Raw genomic sequence first — 20,841 nt, 5'->3', positions numbered from 1 at the left:
TGGGCTCACAGACTCCACAGAAGACCATTAACCTCATCCAAGAGTGTTTGTCATTGCAGCTCATCCAGTTTAGCTTCCAGCTGTAATGATGCTCGAAATTGGCTTTTTTCATCACTGCGACCATCGTCCCTCACAAACAAGGCAAACTGGATTTTCAGGCTTTTGTGTGGCTTCAACACAAAAATAATAATTTTTCCATTTTTCTTGGAAAGATTGTCAGTCCTTATCAACTGTTATTTTCTTGACAATCACCATGATGTTTGTCAGCAATGTCAGGCATTCAGCGAAAAGGGAGCACCCAAAAAGACATGTTAGTCTACTAATTTGGTAATTTTCTTATATTAATTGCAATGATACATTTTTTAGCATTCTTTAGCTTTTACAAATTTATGATTGCTTCATGGGCCCCATCCCTGCTTTACTGCTGTACGCCTTCCTAACTTTCCTTCATCTTCTTCAAATCTTTGCTGATGCCATTTATTTTTTCCCATTTTATTTTCCCTCCCATGCTTTCTTTAATCTCCACCCTTCCCCTTTTCCCCGCTGTCATCTCCCTGCCCCCGCCACCTTCCGATCTCAGATCACCTCGTCTCTTCATTCTTCTACCTCCTCTATCTCGTTCTTCCATCTCTTGTTTGAAGTCAGAGGGTAGGGTTAGGTGACAGATCTCTTATAGACTTTCAACTCCAAAGGACCTGAGGCAACAACTCCCACAGTCATGTTATAACGGAGAGACAGGCAAGAAGAAAAGCGACTAAATAAACTGTAGCAAGGAAACGAGAGTGAGATGGAGGTGGGGCAGATTGCAATTTTGTTTTCTTCTCGCTGTCGAGTTCCCCAAGAGATGAGGAGGGATCTTTGATGTGTGATGTATCCGTTCTCTACCTCCTTCACTCTCGCTTTCACTTTCTTTGTCCTCTGGTTGTTTCACGTCCTCCCTCTACTTTGTTTATGTGGTTATTTATTTCATTTATTCCTTCCATCTGTCAATTTGCATCAGGCCCAGACACGGGAAAGTAGAAAGGTTTGGGAATACAGAACTTTTTGCTTTGGTTTCATAAGCAACGCGAGCCAGAGCAGCTCCCCTAAACTTTAACTTTGGCTTTGAAGTGTTTGAAGTTGACAATTAATGTTGCTGGATTGATTTCTGTGCATTCATGTATGCATTACTGTTAGTGGGTGGGTGTTAGTACAGGGGGTATATCCTTGTGGAATCAGTGACTCACTCTATCTCATGCAAACACACACACACACAACCATATACCCTGTGCACATATACTCACGGAGGCCTGAGGCTTAATTCAGATGTGTTTAGCTTTGAGCTTGTGCATACCGGATGAATTGAAGTGTTATTTGTGGTTCTGAGATTTTTTTTGAGGGACACCTACACACACCCAAACACAAAATAATCAAAGACACAACAAAGTCTTTCTGATTTTGTCGGGCTGGCGTCTTCCCATGCATAGCGACGCACCTGTTTTCCTATAAGTCCGAATACCTGTCAGCCTGAATACAATTTAATTATCTAAGTTCTGCGTACTATTTGTTTCAAACAACAGCTGCCAGGTGTGAATGGTCAACAGCAGTCAGCTGAGCATCTGATCAGAAGTGATGTGTTCATTTAGGTTGTGTCCTATTTAGGGTTGCGAAGGGGTGGAACGTTTCTGGTAAATTTCCGGAAACTTTCCATGGGAAGTTAAGCTCGGGAATTTTGAAGAAAAAAAAAAAATACGTAAATTAAACGCTGAGCAATAAAAACATATTTCAAAACTCTATTTTAAAGGTGTATGGAATGCAGCACACGCTGCACGTTGAATTTCAACCCGCCACTGTGCATTCTTCCATCACATGCACAGATAATTCCCAGCATCCTGCACACTACAGCAGAGCTATTGAGGCCTGCTGTAGTGTGCAGGACTAGTCAGGTAAGTTTCGATGATATTACTGGGGAAAATATATTAGCATGCTGATTGAGGATTGTTCATCTGTTCATCTAGCGTATTTCCATTATTTTATCCATCAATTGAAAATATGTTTGTGGCAGAACAATGCCACGTGCACTATCTCATGTGTGGAGACATTTCACCCCATCCAATGTAGAAGGAAAGGCTGTATACATTTGCAAATACTGTGCAAAGACCTATGTTAAGAATGACACAACGATGCAGAGACGTATAGTCAAGTGCCCAAAGTTTCCTCAGGGCTCAAATCAGCCTATGACAAAACAAAATGTTTATATTTATGTCTGACAAGGTAAATACAGTTAGTATAAATTACCCACAACATTTCCAGTTTATTCCCGTTAATTCCGGTATATTCCCGTTAATTCCCATGGAAAGTTTCCAACTTTGAATATTCCCGGAATTTTGCAACCCTAGTCCTATTAAAATTTTGCTAATTTAATGGTAGAATAAAGTTTGATGGGCCAGGCACGTGATTCAATGGGGCTGTACTTGGTCTCATGAGTAATTGTGGGTGTATTCTGGACATAACACATCTAGAATGTGTGGAATCTTATAAATACCTTGGGACTATTGTCGACTCAAAACGGAACTTTGAAGCAAACAGTGAAGCTTTGTGCAAAAGGGGTCACCAGTGTTTGTACCGTTTAAGGAAAATGTCCATTTTTAATATTTACAAAACCATGCTGACACTATTTTATCATTTTCTTTGGTGTCATGGTTTGGTATCCTGTCTTTGAAGGACAGAGTCAGATACTGAAATGGTCAAGTCAGCTGATTGGTGAGCCTCAGATGGGCGTCGAGTCCGCTTACACCAGACAGTTACAGAGGATAGCCAGCTCCATCACCAATGATGACTCGTATCCTCTACATGGGGAATTTCAACTTCTACCCACCAGTCAAAGGTTTACAGCCACAAAGGAGTCAAACAAAACGCTACAGAAATAGTTGTGTTCCATCTGCAATTTTTCACTTGAACGGGTTTTAGCAAAATTTGCACTTCTGCTGTCCTTATCCAGTTTTCTTTTAATAGCAATGAATTTTAGTTTTAGTTTTTGTGGTCTTGGCTTCTGTCTATGTGTTATCATTTTGTACTGTTTTGGATGGATGCCTTCTCTTTTTAATCCTGCAAAACAAATCTAACTACGGGTACAAACAAAGTAACATAAACCTTAACCTTAACACGTATTAACCCAATCAGAGTGTCATCTCTCGTTCCCTTTAAAAGGACTGCGCTGTTTTTGCACTGGCTGTAAGACAGGGCTCATAAAGCCTATAGCCACACTGCAGCAGTTTTATAGCAGAACGATTTCACAACTCTGGAAAGTTATCCGGGTGATGACAGCAAATTACCACATTCACATTAGGAGGTAAACATTTGGCCAACACAGCACTTTTCCAATTCACGATGCACTGGACTGGAGGGAAAATTTGGCCAGGCTCAACAGTGATATTTTGCCAGAGACCTGTGCAACATATTCTCTGCTGTGCCAACAGGAAAATGAATATAAATATTTATTGAAATTAATAAAGTGGCTGTGTTTTCTCATGCAGCACTGTTATCAGTCTGGACTCAATCTGCGGCCACTGCTGGCTACATTCGTGACTGTTTTTTGTATGATTGTGCAACAATTCCACAACTTTGTACAGGGCTCATTGATTTTATGTAGCTTTGTTTAAAGTGATATTGAACCAACAATACAATATATAGTCTTAGTATCAAGTACTGACTCTTTGTAAGAAAAATCCTGATTTAATAATTTTTTTCTATTTTCATCACCATGTTTTCATGGTGACTAAAACGTAAACAAATCTAAATATCCATAAAACCTTCTCATTATAATTATACCTTTGACTATGGGGTGCCGTTTGTCAAGCAGCTCACGCTGAAAATAACAGCAACATTTTGTCACATTTAGCTTCAAACCATGTTTAAAAAACTGGTGTGAATTTTTGAGAGTCACTTTTTTGCATATTTACAACAATATTTGTCAACTTGGAGATATTTTAAATATTTAAATCCAAATGTTAAATGTAACACTTAAATGTTAAATCTAAATGCTAAATCTAAATGTTAAATTTAAATCTAAATATTAAATTTAAATCTAAATGTTAAATCTAAATCTAAATGTTAAATTTAAATTTAAATCATAATGTTAAATCTAAATGTTAAATTTAAATCTAATTGTTAAATTTAAATCTAAATGTTAAATCTGAATCTAAATATAAATGTTAAATCTAAATGTTAAATCTAAATTTAAATCTAAATTTAAATCTAAATGTTAAATTTAAATCTAAATGTTAAATTTAAATCTAAATGTTAAATCTAAATCTAAATGTTAAATCTAAATGTTTCGGGTGAAACTAAATATTTAGCTAATATGCAAATTCAAATGCCGGTTACAGGAAGTAGTAACAAAATAAAAGCTCGAGGAAGTCAGAGTGTGTTTATTACGGAGCCCCCCCAGGGGACACGGGGGAAAATGAGGACAGCAAAATGACTTTTGCGAGATCCCGAGAAAGTTTAGAACAATGTACATCCGGGTATCTCATAATAATGACATATTAAGTCATTATTATGAGATACGGGTTGTGGGCGGGGCGCCACAGAGCAGGGCTGAGCGGCTGCGGGGACAGTCGCCCTACTCGCGGAAGTGGGAGACTGTGCATCGATACAGAGACATAACAGGATCGATCCATGTTTTCTGCTCCGTTCATTGTCTTAGCGATGTGCTGCCGCTGAATAATTATAACCAGCGCTGCTCCAGCATCAGAACAGACGCTCATTAAGTCCGGTCGCCCTGTGTGTGTTGGACTCTGTGTGTGTAGGACACCTACAGGACTGATGTTTACTTTGTGTTTGTTTGAGCTCATGAAACACATGTTTAAACACCGTGTGCACGTAGTCCCCCGCTCCACACAACACGAGCAGAACGTGACGCGCACAGTCAGGACTGTCAGCGTTAAAGTGACGGAGCGATCCGAAGTCATGATCGGTCATCATCGGATAATAACTAAAAAATACATGTGATTATCAGTTTTAGTGAAGAGGAACAGAGACAAGCATACACCCCCCCAACACACACACACACACACACACGCACACAGCCCACACACACACAGTCTCCCATGACAGACCCTGCAGTCAGTATCTCATTATTATGAGATAGTATGAGATCATAACATCAGTCCTGTAGGTGTCCTAATAACTTGTGATCAGCGCTGGTGTTTATTGTTAAAGTGTAAAGTGAGCGGGGGACAGAGGGACGTGAGGCGGAAGCAGACACAGACACACACAGGACTTCGCTAAGACAATGAACGGAGCAGAAAACATGGATCGATCCTGTTATGTCTCTGTATCGATGCACAGTCGCCCACTTCTGCGAGTAGGGCGACTGTCCCCGCAGCCGCTCAGCCTCGGCTTCCCTGCTCTGTGGCGCCCCGCCCACAACCCGTATCTCATAATAATGACTTAATATGTCATTATTATGAGATACCCGGATGTACATTGTCCTAAACTTTCTCGGGATCTCGCAAAAGTCATTTTGCTGTCCTCATTTTCCCCCGTGTCCCCTGGGGGGGCTCCGTGATAAACACACTCTGACTTCCTCGAGCTTTTATTTTGTTACTACTTCCTGTAACCGGCATTTGAATTTGCATATTAGCTAAATATTTAGTTTCACCCGAAACATTTAGATTTAACATTTAGATTTAGATTTAACATTTAGATTTAAATTTAGCGTTTAGATTTAAATTTAACATTTAGATTAAACATTTAGATTTAAATTTAGATTTAACATTTATATTTAGATTTAACATTTATATTTAGATTCAGATTTAACATTTAGATTTAAATTTAACAATTAGATTTAAATTTAACATTTAGATTTAACATTTAGATTTAACATTTAGATTTAAATTTAACATTTAGATTTAGATTTAACATTTAGATGTAGATTTAACATTTAGATTTAAATTTAACATTTAGATTTAGATTTAGCATTTGGAGTTAACATTTAACATTTAAGTGTTACATTTAACATTTGGATTTAAATATTTAAAATATCTCCAAGTTGTCAAATATTGTTGTAAATGTGCAAAAAAGTGACTCTCAAAAATTCACACCAGTTTTTTAAACATGGTTTGAAGCTAAATGTGACAAAATGTTGCTGTTATTTTCAACGTGAGCTGCTTGACAAACGGCATCCCATATTTGACAGAATATATTTTTATGTTGAATGCATAGTCTTTATATAAAGATGGGTGACGTGCCTCCACTTCCTCCCATTGTAAAGAAATAAGGCAAAAGTGTTGTGGAGTGGAGCCACAGTATTGAGAACCTGTCAATACACTCAACCGTCAGTCAGTCATGATTGAGTCAGTCCTAGCTGTCAATCATGACGTTTCACCCCATTTAAATCATTCAACTAATTAAAACCAAAATTAATAGAACAATTAACAGTTATTAGTGTGACAAAAATTACTTAAAATGACAGAAAACAGCTTTATATAAAGTCTATAGTTTCACAATTTGTATATTTACTTCTTACCTGGTAGCTCCTTGCAGGCTGCTATGGAAACATAAACAGTACTTTTATTTTTGTCTTTAAAGCCCAACAATTGTATCTGAATTCTTCAAATTCTATTCTGTCTTCACCTCCTCGTGGTTTCAAAAGTGGTCCTGACATTTGTGGCTACTTAATTCTCTCCCTCACTCTATCCCTGCGAGGGAACACCAGCTGACATCCAGCTGGGCGGAAGCAGCTTCTTCTTCGACAAACACTCCACGCCATCTCCGTCTTTTGAAGCATGAGAGAGGAAGTCACCCACTAGTCACTCAGATCCCATATGGGCGCTTGCAGTCTTTGAAAACTGAACAGTGAAAAGGAGGGAAGAAGCGACGGAGCATGGGAAGGGATAGTCTTCATGTGTAAATGTCAGAGGGATTAGTGTGTGTGCTCGTGAATGTACATAACATTACAGATGGCAGCTGGCTAATGAAATGTAACCAGACTTGGAGAAAAGTCTCTAAAATCCAGGTTCTAATACAACTGACACGTTAAAGATTAAGAGCGCAAGCATGTGGCATTATGTCTTCATATGTATTCATGTGTCCCAGTGTCCTGGAGACATGTGGAAATCCCTGTATAAAATGCACGTAGCAGGTGTAGGGTTACCTTGTGCGTTGTACGTGTGTATGTCCTAACATGCTAACAAGCTAATCAGTTAGTAATCACCTAATCAGTTCCAGTCTCATCTGCAGCAACATCAAAACAGCAATCAGATTATTCCCCCATTGATTCTGAGCACCGACTCAGCAGATCAACATGCTGCGTATGTGTTCAGCAGCTGTGCAGCACCATCACCGATGGGCCAGATGTTGCATCTCGCTCCTCGATAACAGCGAAAATGAACTGGATTGATTAGAAATCCCATCTGCTGCGCTACAGCACCGTGTTATGCAGCGCCCTTCATTAGAGAGGGAGGTTACCCAAGGCTGAGTGTTCATATGCTGTCCCAGGTTATATGAGAGGTGCTGAGAGGAAGAGGTGAAGCACCAGTCAGCTGAGTGTTGGCACTGCAGAGGTACAGATTAGCCTAAAGCAGAGAAAAGGGATGGGAGAGGAGAGTCAGACAGAAACGCACGAGTGGGCTGCAATCAATTCAAATGCACGGCGGCGACGGGGGAGATGGTCAAGCATGTTGAAAAGTGGTACATTCAAATATGCTTCAGAAGAGGTGAAAAAGTTAATATGCTGATGCATTTCCATGAGTGTTCAGCAAAGAGGCATTTAGCTTTAAGATTTACAGCTTTTTACTTGATGAATCCCATTGTGGAGCTAAAATATAAAAAAAAACTTCCTTCTTATCCAAAACTATGCACAACAGACTCTTCCCATGGGCACAAACATCTCAAAGGCTGACAGTGGCAAGACATTCACTTTAGCTAAAGTCACTTTACATGAGTTCCTGACAACACCTAAGAAATAAATATAGTACCATGAGAAATAGTCAGGTGTGTAAGAGAGAGAGAAGATAAGGAGTCATGGCAGGAAACGGATTTGGGGGCTGAGGAAAAAAGCTTAGTTTGTTCATTCTCTGATTCAGCACCATACAATGAATGGTAATCACAAACACACACACACACACACACACACACACACACACACACACACACACACACACACATCATCATCATCATCATCATCATCATCACACTGCATTTACAAATTTGACACCTGTAGAGAAACACAAATCATCATCACAGTTCACTTACAAAAAGAGGCTACTTTCATCACAAAAATGATTAAAAAATTGTTCCTAGAAAAAACTAATGGCCTGAAACCAATTTTTATATTCTGTGTACATGTATTACCTTTGCTTAGAAGGTAATTTTGTGTTTGTTGGTTGGTTTGTTAGTTAACTGGATTATGCAAAACCTACCTGATGGATTACTATAAAACTTGGAGGAAGAATGAGGCGTAGGTCAGGAAAGAACCCATTCAATGTTGGTGCAGATTTAGTGTTTTTCATCACTTTCTTTAACATTCTGAGTGTGAACATGGCGCCTCCTTAGTGAACATTTTAGTTGATTGCTCAGAGAATAAAAAGCTTTATTTAATTTAAAGAACTGTTGGGCCTTGGTGGAGGTATATGCACTCTATTATTTGTTCCTGCCTTGATGCAGTGTCAGCACAGCACAGAGGATATTTATAGAAAAGAATGTATTCACTGTGAGGTAGCTGTCTCCTGGCCTAGTGTTGTTGCATGTTTTACTGCAACTGAAGAAGAACGCCCATATGTCATCTTTTCTTCAAGCAGCTTATGTATATTATTATTATAATTCAAGTTCTATTGCAAGGCAACGTAATGTGACATGCAGTGGCATAAGACGTGAGCAAAGAAGACAGAGTCCCAAGTCCGTGTTAAGACGAGGAGGACCTGGTGGATGGATGGGTCAACAAAACTTAGTACTGTCACTTACAAGGCTGCCGTTCACTTCCATGTCAAGACGGTTTTATTTATTCATTTAAACCCTAACCCTAGCCCACTTTTCCATAACCATCAGCATGTATTTTTTTCCTGTAACCATGACGACAAAGGCCCTCTTAACTTAAGGAGGTCGTTATTTTAAACCATAATAAATTACTTATGTGCCAAAACCAACCGTTTCTGTTGTACAAGGTTACCAATGATTTTTTTATTGCTACTTTGTTAACAAAGGCCTGCAGCTGTCATGAGGGTTATCTGAGGATGAGGACAAGTGCCCTCTAAGATTGTTTAAGAGGGAGGATGTGTTGTTTTTAGTAATGAATGCTGAGCCGGAATGAACAATCAACTGCATGAATACATTGATCCAAGCCATCCCTTTACTTGTTATTTTAAGTATTGAGCTTCTTATCAGGGCTGCTGTCAGCACTGAACTTCTTGATATCTCAGGGTTTGAACAACTTGGAAAGAAATTTACATTCTACATTTTATGCCATGAATCAGTTGTCCTGTCTGAGTCAGAATTTTTAATGAACCATACTTTGAAGTATATGAACTTTCTACATTTCCACTAGCAAAAATACTTCTGGAATTGTGGAATCACTTAGCGACAGACAATCTTTTAGAAAACGTCATTCCTCAACTCACCAAGAGTTGTCTCCAGTGATGGAAACCAACACCTTGGTTTACTATGGGTTCTACAACTTTTTATGACTCCAACACAGTCTGTATTCTGTGAATAATGTGAATGAACAATGAAGCATGTTGTTACCTCTGAAAACAAGATGATGATTTAGAACCACCTCTCGAATAATACTGAAATTTACTTGCAGGAATCGATATTAAAGCTGGCGAGCTAAAGTGGAAAGAAAAAGTGAAGGTCCACAGAATCTGTTTGATGACTGTTTCTCTTTCTCTAATCTTTAGATCTGTGACAAGGAGTGGCATTACTACGTCATCAATGTGGAGTTCCCAGTGGTGACGCTCTATGTGGACGGAGTGACCTACGACCCCTACCTGGTGACGGACGACTGGCCCATCCACCCCACACAGATTGATGTGCAGCTGACCGTCGGGGCCTGCTGGCAAGGTGGGTGGGCAGAGCCACTTAGTCACTTCATTATTTCAATAGGGTTAATTCATCCTGGACTTAATTAAAAGTAAAACAATTTAGCTGGAACAAAAGTTTCAATATAAAAGTCACAGTAAAATTAGGTATTTAGGGCTTTTCTTTGCTGATTGAATACTGCGTCGGTCTGTGGGCAAGTTCAAGAACATACATAATACGGTCTGATGTACAGACAAAGGAGCCATCGGATATTGAACATGTTTTCTGGCCTTGAATGAACAACGTAATTATCAGAAGAGCACTTAGTCTGCCTTTGACAAACAGTTGAACCAGACTAAATGAAGGCGTACAATTACACTGCCCTCCAAAGTGATAGCTGCCACTAATTGCACAAGGGCAGAGTAAAGGGCTCTTTTTCACACGGTACCGACTGCCCCTGATTTGATCGCCCAAATGAGACTGCTCAATGATGCTTAGCCTCGATAAAGAGTCCTGATATCTCTCCGTGCGAGAGCAGGAACAAGAGCAGGCCATCGAGCGTTTCTTTCAACTGTGGCGGTGACAACCCGCCACCCAATACCCAGCTCATTCTCCTCCTCCCCTTTCATTTCTTTCATTGAACACTGCAAGCCCTGAGGAGGATTAAAAGGGCCTTGAATAGAGGAATGACTTCAGAGACATATGTCTGCTCTTCCAGTTTGGGGCTAAGCCTCTGAAAAGAGTTGTAAAGGCAATACTGATCTTAAAATAAGCCATTATCCACAGCAGGCTGCCTTTTCAAAGCAAGCAGAGGGGCATTTAAGTCTCCAGCATCTTGATTGCTAAAATGAGCTTGTCTATTGTCCAACCGGCTTATGTTTACTCTGAATGGGGTGTTTTTGTTCGTTTTTTCTTTAGCAGTAGTGAAAAGAAATGAACCATCCACTTGTAATGTCTGGTGCGTGTTCCCTGGTGTTGGCACGTGATGATTTAGAGTTCCGAGAGGATATTACATACATTTTGCAGATGGATGGCAGATTAAATAAAAAACATTTGTCAGCTCAAAGCAGTGGGGTTGCATGCAAGAGTTGTATTTTGCAATATTTAATTAAATTTCATGATGGAGTTTCATGGTTCATAACGCTTAACTGGCCTGTCAGCATTGTCTAATAGAAATTGATTCTGTCCTGACCACAGCAAATGAATATAATTAAGAATAATCATATTGCAGATATTTATCCAAAGAAGCCGTTCCACTGTGCTGCGGTGAGATTTTACAGCTTCAGTCAGTGTGTAAATTGTTTGCAATGAAACCTGCTTCAGTTTCCTATTATGGGCTGCCAACTAACATGAATCAGCTTTTATTGGAAGAGGAGTTTTACACCTTGTCTGCACAGACAGCATAGTGTGAGCAGCACGTTAGCAGAGCAGCGGAATGAGCCTATGATGCCTGATATTGGCAGTATCATGTGAACTTATCTATACTCCTTTTGGTTTGTATGTAATAATTCAGTTAGAACATTAAACTAACAGCTGAAGTGGATCATCGTTTTTTTCTGGTACAAACTACAGGTATGGCAGCACCCGAAAGGCTTTATTATGCTAATCTTAGATGCTTACACGGAAAGGGACTGGGCCTTCTGTCCGTACTCAGCGTTCATTTTGTGCCTCTTCTGGAAGCTTACTAATACGGACAATACAGACGAAAAGGAGCAGTACCACTGAAAACCATGGGGGGCAGTGTGGCCAATAGGTTAAATGAGACAACCAAAGATTACGAGGAAGACATTTTAGCTATGGTGGAACTTTCGAGGTGAGACTTTGGGAGTTGATAAGTGCGAGGGGATAAGGCAGATTTTGCATCATTCTTAAGTGGTTCATTATCGCAACCATAAACTCAACTCTGTGCTGCCCTCTAGCGGATGTGTTGCTTAACAGCCATGTCAATGACACTTGGAAGTATGTGGGTAGTGTTCATAAAGGCAGATTTAACGGGCCTCATGAGTGCATTCAGAATAAACCCATGACCAAATAGACTATTTGCACAAAGCGCACACACAACTACACATATGTGAACAGGCCTGCCTAAGTAGTTTTAAGTATTAGTACTTAATTGCTGATTTCATAGGGCATGTGTACAACTCGTTCATTTTACATTGTATGTGGATGTTCACTCACACAAGTGATACACGACAAAAGAAGTTGAAAGACCTAAAATACTCAAAATCTGACTTGGACAGTAGCAGACAGTTTGGTATATGCCTCAGGTCTGTGTGTCAGTTCCACATTATAGGCTGTATAAAGAAGGAGGACATGGCGTCTCCTCAAAAGTGAAGTTAAAGTGTCCCTATTGCACTGTGGTTGCAGGCTGCAATGTAGGGCAGAAATCTCCCCACCCCCATGTTAGCAAATGAGACATAGACCAAACATAAAAATGTTATGTTATGGTATTATGTATACAAGTCAACTCCATTTATCTTAAAATTATTTTTATAATTTACTATAGTTCTTATCACATTGATGTATGCCCATGTGCTAATATCCTGATAAGTTTGGAGTGAAAGATCAAGATTAACATCTGAGATTGACACATGATTGGTCCAGCGCATGTATCGATGGGACTCGGCCCAGATACTCCATCTCCTGATTGCTGTTGGGCAGACTCTGGCTCCAAATAATGACTTTCGTATCAGATGTATTTTGCAGTTTTTTTGGATAGTGGGAGCAGGTGGAGATATATCATCCATCTCTACACTCTATGGTCTACTCTTACACTGTTCTTAAAACTTTTGTGTGTGTTTGATACCTGTTTGTGTAACACATTGATAATCCTACCGTTAAAGCGCTGGACTGCATTGCTCCTTAAGGTACATAAATCAAAGTTGCTGGTTTGACCTATTGCTTCAACAAGGCACTGAATTGTCTGGCCACAATGATTGCACTTGAACATTTTCATTCAGGCCTGTATGGATGGAGGTTTCCCCGGCACTGTCCATCCTCCCTCCTTCACCTTGGAGAGTAAAATGCTAGCTGTGAACTATTCATACAGTCAACTTACATTTTGACCCTTGACCTGGTGAAGGTTGTTCATGTTCAGAAGCGTGTGCAGTCAGACAGCGAAAAGCAACACAGTCACCTCGCCTCATTCTTCTTTTTCCTCAACTGTGTAATTGCACACTGCTGCGTTGACTCCCCAGCTTCTAGCAGGAAACAGACCGCAGGAAGTGTTGGTGGTTACATACAAGCTCAAATTGAAACATAAACAACTGCTTATATATATACAGTGTAATGGTATATGTACAGTAAATCTCACAGTAAGCATATTTCACACGCTTACACTTAAGTAATGGTCCTATATGTGGCTCTCCCATGCCTCTGCACTTACATCTGTTGCTCCTCTGGAAATGACACAAATAAAGCAGAGTAAAGAAGAGAGTGAAGATCTATAGAGCAAGGAGGGCTGCACAGCAGAGCTGACACCAAATAAAAACCAGTCTCTGTTAAGTGGTATGATCAGCGGTTTTATCACCCGTATCATTCCCGCTCCGCAGCGTCTCAGTAATCCCCTCTCCTCTGCTTTTCTTTTTTTACCCTCTGTCTGAGACCCTTAATGGTTTCTCTGGCCACGGCTAAAATTGATAACATCTGTCAGGAAGGGACTGAGTGAAAAGGTGGATATCTAGAGAGAGGACAGAGAGAAAAAATTGAAGTGAATGGTAACTTGGAAAAGGTAATGGAGCAGGTGAAGCATAAAGAAAGAGGCAAGAATGGCTTCTATGACTTGGCATAGTTTGTTATATGAGAATCCAAATGTGACTCTGTGTTAGATAGACTCCACTCCCCTGATTATCTGGTACCTGGCAGGTATCGCCGCGCACAGGAGACGGCTTTAAATATGCAGGAGGCAACTTTAAATATGCAGGAGGCAACTTTAAATATGCAAGAGGTGGCTTAAAATACGGAAACAGGTGTGGTTATTGTTCTGAACTGAAACAAGAGTTGAACATACAAGTGAGATCAGAGTGGTCCTGCCATACCTAAAAAAAAAACTGTATATTCTTCAGCATATTTTGATACAGAAACACCAACATGATCCATAACAAATAAATCTGGTTTGCACCTGATTTTTACAGTGCATGAAATTGGATGTTCATGGCTTGTTTATTTGCTTGTCAACTTATCTTTTGTGCGTGGCAGATAAGACGGTTTGCAGTGATAACAGTGGCAGATTTACCACTCTGAGTCCCTTGTAAATTTTGAAGCAGTGGGTCCGCAATGTCAAACACAGACTTCATCGATTTTGCGGCTGAAATGTGGGTGGTGGGTTTTATCAGCTGTAGTTACCTAAATAAAGCTTCATGACTTGGTTGTTGTGATACAAAAATCATGTATACAAAGTCTTTTTGGCACTTGATGGCAACATACTTGATATTGGCCTCCTTGTTGTTGTGTTGCATGAATTAAGTCCTAAATTATTCATATGAAATCAAACAGTAAGGGGAAGAGTTCAGGCGTGGGAAGTTTGATAGCTGCCCACATATGTTTATATATACACAGTTTATTTCTAGATCTTCCCAGTCAAGAAAAAGGCTTCATCCATCTCTTGTCTGTTACGGTAGACAGGAAGACGGAACGCCACTGGGTTAATATGTTCCCCTGGGTACCTCACATCAATTGGTAGGACTCTGTTATCTGCTCCCGGGGTGATAAGGGAGCTCTACTCAACGGGCCATAGTGGGCATATAGTGTAGCTGCAGGTCAGCAATCGTAGGGATGATTAAAGTGGAAGGTCTGCAGTGCATTTCGTTCACGTTTTCACACCAGGGAAGTAAGGCATGATAAAGTGTTTCCAGCGGTGCTCCCAGCTGTGTCTCAACCTGCTCTGGTTGACTCTTTCAGACCCTGGGAGCATAACCAAGGGCAGTGATGAATGTGCCTGTCCCATCAGGAGGAAATTATGGGTGCCCGGGTCAAGCTTGGCGCTGTCTGATGAGGTCAAGGTTTTTTTTAAATGAGTATTTCCCCAACCCCACTTACTGTTGAATAGTACAGAGTGTATTGCCCTGTCACCAGCTTGATTGTCTGGTCCACGGATTAAAATGATTTCTCCTAGCTGACACTAAGAAGGACCATGTCTGGTGGATTGGAAGTGCACCCGGTTTGCATTAGTAAACTATACCCTCAACTCATGGCAGACATCTTGAATACCAATGCCTCATTATTGTATAAGTGTCAAAGCTAAAAGTTTAGCCAAAAACATTTTTTACAAATACAAATGATTATTAGGCAAGAAAGGCCATATTGACAAGGTTTTACGAGGTCCAGTGCTTGGATTTATTCATTTTTACCTTTCCCTCATGTCTTTTGTACTCCGCAGCTGATGGTGATTTGATACGAATTAATGGATCGTACAAGCATACTGTCCATTGAGACAAATTGTGGTTGGAGCAGACTAAGTGCGAACAGGGAGAGCTCTGCTTGCCAAGAAATGGTTTTCACTTTTAGTTGTAAAACTTTTTAGCCATGAGGGTCAAGCATTAATGGGAGAAACACTCTTGTCTTGCTCCTGGCAGAGCTGAGGCAGGATTTTGACTCATGACAGGGAAGCAGAACAGCAACTGACAGATTTAGCTTTCACTACTTTGGCCTTCAACACATCTATCACCCATGGGTCCCCGAGTGCCCACATATGACCCTTCAGGTTGTGCCAATGACACCCATCTGCCACAGCCTCACAACATGACTGTATAGTTTGTCATCTCGTGGGACCCAGCTAGAGTTATATTTGTCTGCAGTGAGACAATGATTGAATCTTGAGCAGAGGTGTGAAGGGCCCAGTCTAGTTTGTATGGCCACAGAAGAAGAAAGAAGGAAGCCACACCAGCTCTGTCAGAGTGATTAGATCTGAAAGATCAGGAAAAGATTTACAGCGCTGGTTGGACCAGATATGAATTTTACATAGAGCATCTTGAGGTAGAATCATTTCTACAGATGGTTCACCATATGCATAGGTTGAGGGAGTCCAAATTGCTAAGCAGTAAAGGGTATTTGGGAGGTCACTCAATTAGGGCTGCAACTATTGACTATTCTGATAGTCGATTAGTCACCGATTATTGAAACGATTAATCGACTAATCGGATTATGAATGACACAAATTCTCAATTGCTATTATTTAGCAAGCAGCTTTTAAATTTATCTTGAGGTTGTTCAAGGCATGTGATGACTGAAAATAAAGACAATAAAGATTGATACTTCATTAACAAAAATATCTTTTAATAAACTTTGCTGCATATAAGGGTACTGTTGACACAAAAGCAAAGAAAAATCAAGTTTTTGTCCATTTAAAACCAAGGACAGGCAAAGTGCTAATAAAAAATATTAATTTAAATTTAAGTTTCCCTTTTTACTGTGAACCAAGAACAGGCCAAGTGCTGGTACTAAAAATAAATTCAAATTCAAGTATCCATTTTTCGTGTTAACAAAAAAGGACAGGGAAAATAACAGCAATAAAAACATCAACAAACGAAACTACAGTCTTCTTCGGACTAAATCATTTTGATTAAAACAAGACATTTGTCAGGCAATAGGATAACATTTCGCTTTTAAACTCGTTAAAAAAAAGTTTAAACCATATTTTTGTAATGGATTCTAGAATCCTGCGCACAGGTATATACGTTTATATATAACATCTGACAGAGGCGAGTCCGCATCGTCTCTGTTACGTTGTCACACGTGCCTCCTCCTCCTCACATGCGCGTGTCCTGCTGCCCTGGAGAGCAGGTCCGCTGTACAGATACTGCAGGTAGTTTTTCTCGGGCCATGTCAAGAGTGAAGTTCTCCCGAACTTTTTACTTCCTGGTGCGCGACTGCGCGCGGCAGCTGACACCGGCATTGGTCCATGTTTTGTCGCTATTGCACATGCGCGACTTTCAGAGATAGGAAGGGAGCGAGATGGCTCACTCCTCAGGTACTTCCATCAGCACCTCCGGTAAAACGACGTTTAGTTCCGCTGCGCGGCACGAAAAACACGCGCTATGACGTCACCAACGAATCATCGACTAGTAAATTCGTCGGCGACTATTTTGGTCATCGATTTTTGTCGACGACGTCGACTAATCGTTGCACCCCTACACTCAATGCACTCAGATTGTTTTTTCAGGTAGAAAATCAAGGAAAAGTGTGTAGAGGTTGTTGAAGGTGAACTATTAGCAGCTGGCTACAGGTCAGAAAAACATACAGACTGTGCCTATAATGCCAATGTGTTTAATAAAGTGAATTTCGAGTGATCGAGATCTTTGCTTCCTCCCATGCTGGTGAATGTTGATTAGAACAGAGGGGCTTAAGACCCATCCCCCCAAGTACAGAATATAAGTGCTAAAATCTAAGCTGCTGTAGCAAGTTGGTGCCTCTCTTCTTTCAGACAGACATATAGAGCATTTAACAGACTTGCTGACTTGTAGTTTATGATGAGCACACACTACAAACTGTGAAAATATGAATGAATAGATTGGAAGTAACTTTTGCTTCTTAGCTCAAACAATCAGTTTGTAGCATATGTGTGAGAGCACACAGTGTCCGGGAGGTGCAGAGAGACACCAGACAGACACATTGATAGAGAGCCAGTAAGACAGTTTCTTGTTATGCACCTTAGTTCCATCTTTTCCCGTCAGTCATCACTCCACTGCATTCTCCAAATGTTTGATGTATCAACAAGAACAGATCTTTTTTCATAACAAATGTTATTAGATGAAGGGACTGCTCTATACAGTCAGTGCTTTGATGCATTAATGCCAGGAGAGGAAGAGGAAGTGAGGAGATACATAAAAAGAAGGAAAGGAAGGTGGAAGGGGCTGCTTTGATACCTGTCGGCTAATGAGTGGGTTGGAGAATCCTCCTGGTGGTCCTGGCTTTTATGGACTTCAGAGGGTGTACTTTAAATCTGTTGCCTTTTTCTTTACTTTTATTTAGCCCGGGTGGGCCAGCCTGGGTAACACTTGTACTTTTGCTGCTGCACTCTGCCATTTAGTCACAGAATGGGGACACAAAACATCCAAAGGCCAAATATTACAACAATTTGGTCATCAGGGCTCATTATTAATGTAGAGACAAACATGACACCATGGTAGTGATTAATGTACGTTAACCTTAACCCTGAAATGTATGTCTATACTACTTTGAGTTTCAGTGATGCATTATATTGCTGTGTATGAAAGCTTTTTCTGAAATATTGTACTATGTGTGTATGGCTATGTGTGTAGGTGGGGAGGTGACCAAGCCACGGTTCACTCAGTATTTCCGGGGCAGCCTATCCGGACTGACCATCCGACCAGGGAAGATCGAGAGTCAGAAAGTCATTTCCTGTCTGCAGGCCTGCAAAGAGGGACTGGACATCAATTCCCTTGAGAGTCTGGATAAGAGCATAAAGGTAGCCACACACCGACACAAAAACACCCACTTTGATCCCAGCAGGCATACTGTTGGCAATTGGCTTCCCCACCCCACTCACCAGCTCAGGTAATCCATCTCCCTTCTTTGTGGAAGATGCAGGCCATACAAGATTGATAGGGGTGTGGGCAAACTCAAAGCTACCCTTTCTTAGCCAGCCACCCACCAAAACCCAGTGCTTTCTATCATTCTTGCTTTTTTCCCCCTCTCTCTTGATCTTTTCTGTCCATGGAGCTCCTGCTGTGCTACAACAAAGAGATGCTTGCCAGCCTTTTGATGAGAAAAAATGGCACGAGGTAGCGGATATGGAAGAGGAGGACAACTCCTCTAGGGTCTAGTGAAGTTCACCTTCTGAGATGTAATTCCCTTTCCTCCTCAGCGCGGCAGCGCCACAGTCTGTCTCCCATAAGTCCTGGGGGTGGGGGGTGCGGGGTTCATGACAACATTAAGCCAAACAGGTGGATAGCGCAATCAGAGGAGAATAGCATGCAGGGAACGAGTAGGTAGAGGCAGGTTGCAGCAAATACGCATATTGAAAGAGAACAGAAAATGGGAGCAGTCAGCAGGAGGAGAACATGTGTGAAGGGTAAAATGTAAAGGGGAGATAGAGCGTGTGGGGAGTCCCATGGAGTGCTAAAGTACTGTCAACCTGCTGTGAAGACCCAGTTTAGAGACCTCAGTGTAGAAACAGCCCACTTACTTTACTTGTAAGCAGTGGTGGAATGTAACGAAGTATTTTTACTTCGTTACTGTACTTAAGTAAATTTTTACGTATCTGTACTTTACTTAAGTAAAAATAATAGTGCATACTTTTTACTTTTACTCCATTACATTTTGCAGCTATTATCTATACTTTTACTCCGCTACATTTCTACAATTAGTGTCGTTACTCGTTACATTTTATGAACACAGTTTTGCCAAAATGTTGCTGTGACGGAGCGGCTCCGCCAGCGCTCCACACACGCACACACAGTCACACACGCAGCCACACACACGCCAACAAACATTTCCACTCTTCCTGTTAAAGTTCGTAGTTGATCACTATCTAACCATCAGCTACTCTGTTTAACGCTGGGCCGACGGAGGGTGCCCACTCGTCAGCTGCGCATCTGGGTGACACACACACACACACACACACACACACACACACACACACACACACACACACACACACACACACGCATCTGGGTGACACACACACACACACACACATACGCATACGCACACACAAACACAGTCACACACAGTAGCCGGTAAGCAGCCGTCCGGACCACTCTGTGAAGAAGGAATAGGAGACGTTTCTTTAGTTTTAACACCGCCACTTTATTTATTGACTGTCCACCGGAGCAACACTCTCATCACCTCTAGGTGCTCGTTCACTTCTCGTATTCACACACTTCTTGCGCAAGTTACCCAGGTGCACTACGTCACTCTCTGGGCCCGTTCCTTAAAGGGGCAGGCCATACCTGCAAATGTTGTTGCTTATAATTATTACTAGTAGTGACATCTGTAGAGGAATGAGTATTACCAGTAGCTATATCTGCATTCTTTATAAAAATGGCACAGCCTAGACATTGAGAGACAACCCATTGCGTGAGTACTTTTACTTTTAATACTTAAAGTAAATTTAAAAGCAAGTACTTTTTACTTTTACTTAAGTAGGATTGTTGATGTAGTACTTTTACTTTTACTTAAGTATATATTTTCCTGTGTACTTGTACTTTTACTTAAGTACTAAACTTCAGTACTTCCTCCACCACTGCTTGTAAGTATACTTGAAAAGAGAGTTGACTTATTATTCTCTATCTGACACAAGCACCACGCCAGTGTTTCTTTGGTTTTTGGCTGTTTATTATGCTTTTGTTTTCCTACCTGTCTTCTGACCTCACATTAGATTCCTTCCTTTTCAATCCACTATGCAAATCCATCTGAAAAGGCCTAAAACCACCCCCAACATAGGTGATCCAGCAGGACCAGCCCTGTTAACACACATGTCCAAGACTGAGCGACTGATAGAGTTGAATTTGTGATGAGGTCACATCATTGATCAGCTGAATATCGTGAGACAGACTAAAATTACACCAGTGTGAAGTGTGGGAGTCTGCCTATTGGTCTCAGCTACAGGGGGGCCAGTTCTTACATTTCATAGTTAATTAAAAAAAACATGTTATTGAGAACAGCTTTATTGGGAAGTCGGTTATAATAATTGTATTTCAATCAGTAGAGACTTAAAGATTAATAAATCAGAATGACTGAATTGGAATCAAATTAAATTAAATTAAAGGAATTGACCCCTGAGTGAGGTAGAACCCTATGGAAGCAGACCAATGAGTCATGCGTTGGAGTAGGTAATGAGGAATGGAGCACAAAGTTGGGACGCCTGATGAGGGACTTCTG

At 40.8% G+C, this 20,841-nt stretch overlaps 1 protein-coding gene across 1 annotated transcript in view; it reads left to right on the top strand.

Moving 5' to 3' along the window:
* LOC133003504 (calsyntenin-2-like) overlaps positions 1 to 20,841 on the top strand; it is a 314,181-nt gene that overhangs the window by 272,787 nt on the left and 20,553 nt on the right. Inside the window, exons 11-12 of the mRNA XM_061073253.1 lie at positions 9,879 to 10,041; positions 18,258 to 18,424. Of these exons, the coding sequence (XP_060929236.1) occupies positions 9,879 to 10,041; positions 18,258 to 18,424 (330 nt within the window). The remainder of the gene's footprint in view (positions 1 to 9,878; positions 10,042 to 18,257; positions 18,425 to 20,841) is intronic.

Source organism: Limanda limanda, chromosome 6 (assembly GCF_963576545.1).
Source record: "Limanda limanda chromosome 6, fLimLim1.1, whole genome shotgun sequence".
Classification (NCBI taxonomy): Eukaryota; Metazoa; Chordata; class Actinopteri; order Pleuronectiformes; family Pleuronectidae; genus Limanda; species Limanda limanda.
This window is presented reverse-complemented; position numbering and strand designations above follow the sequence as displayed.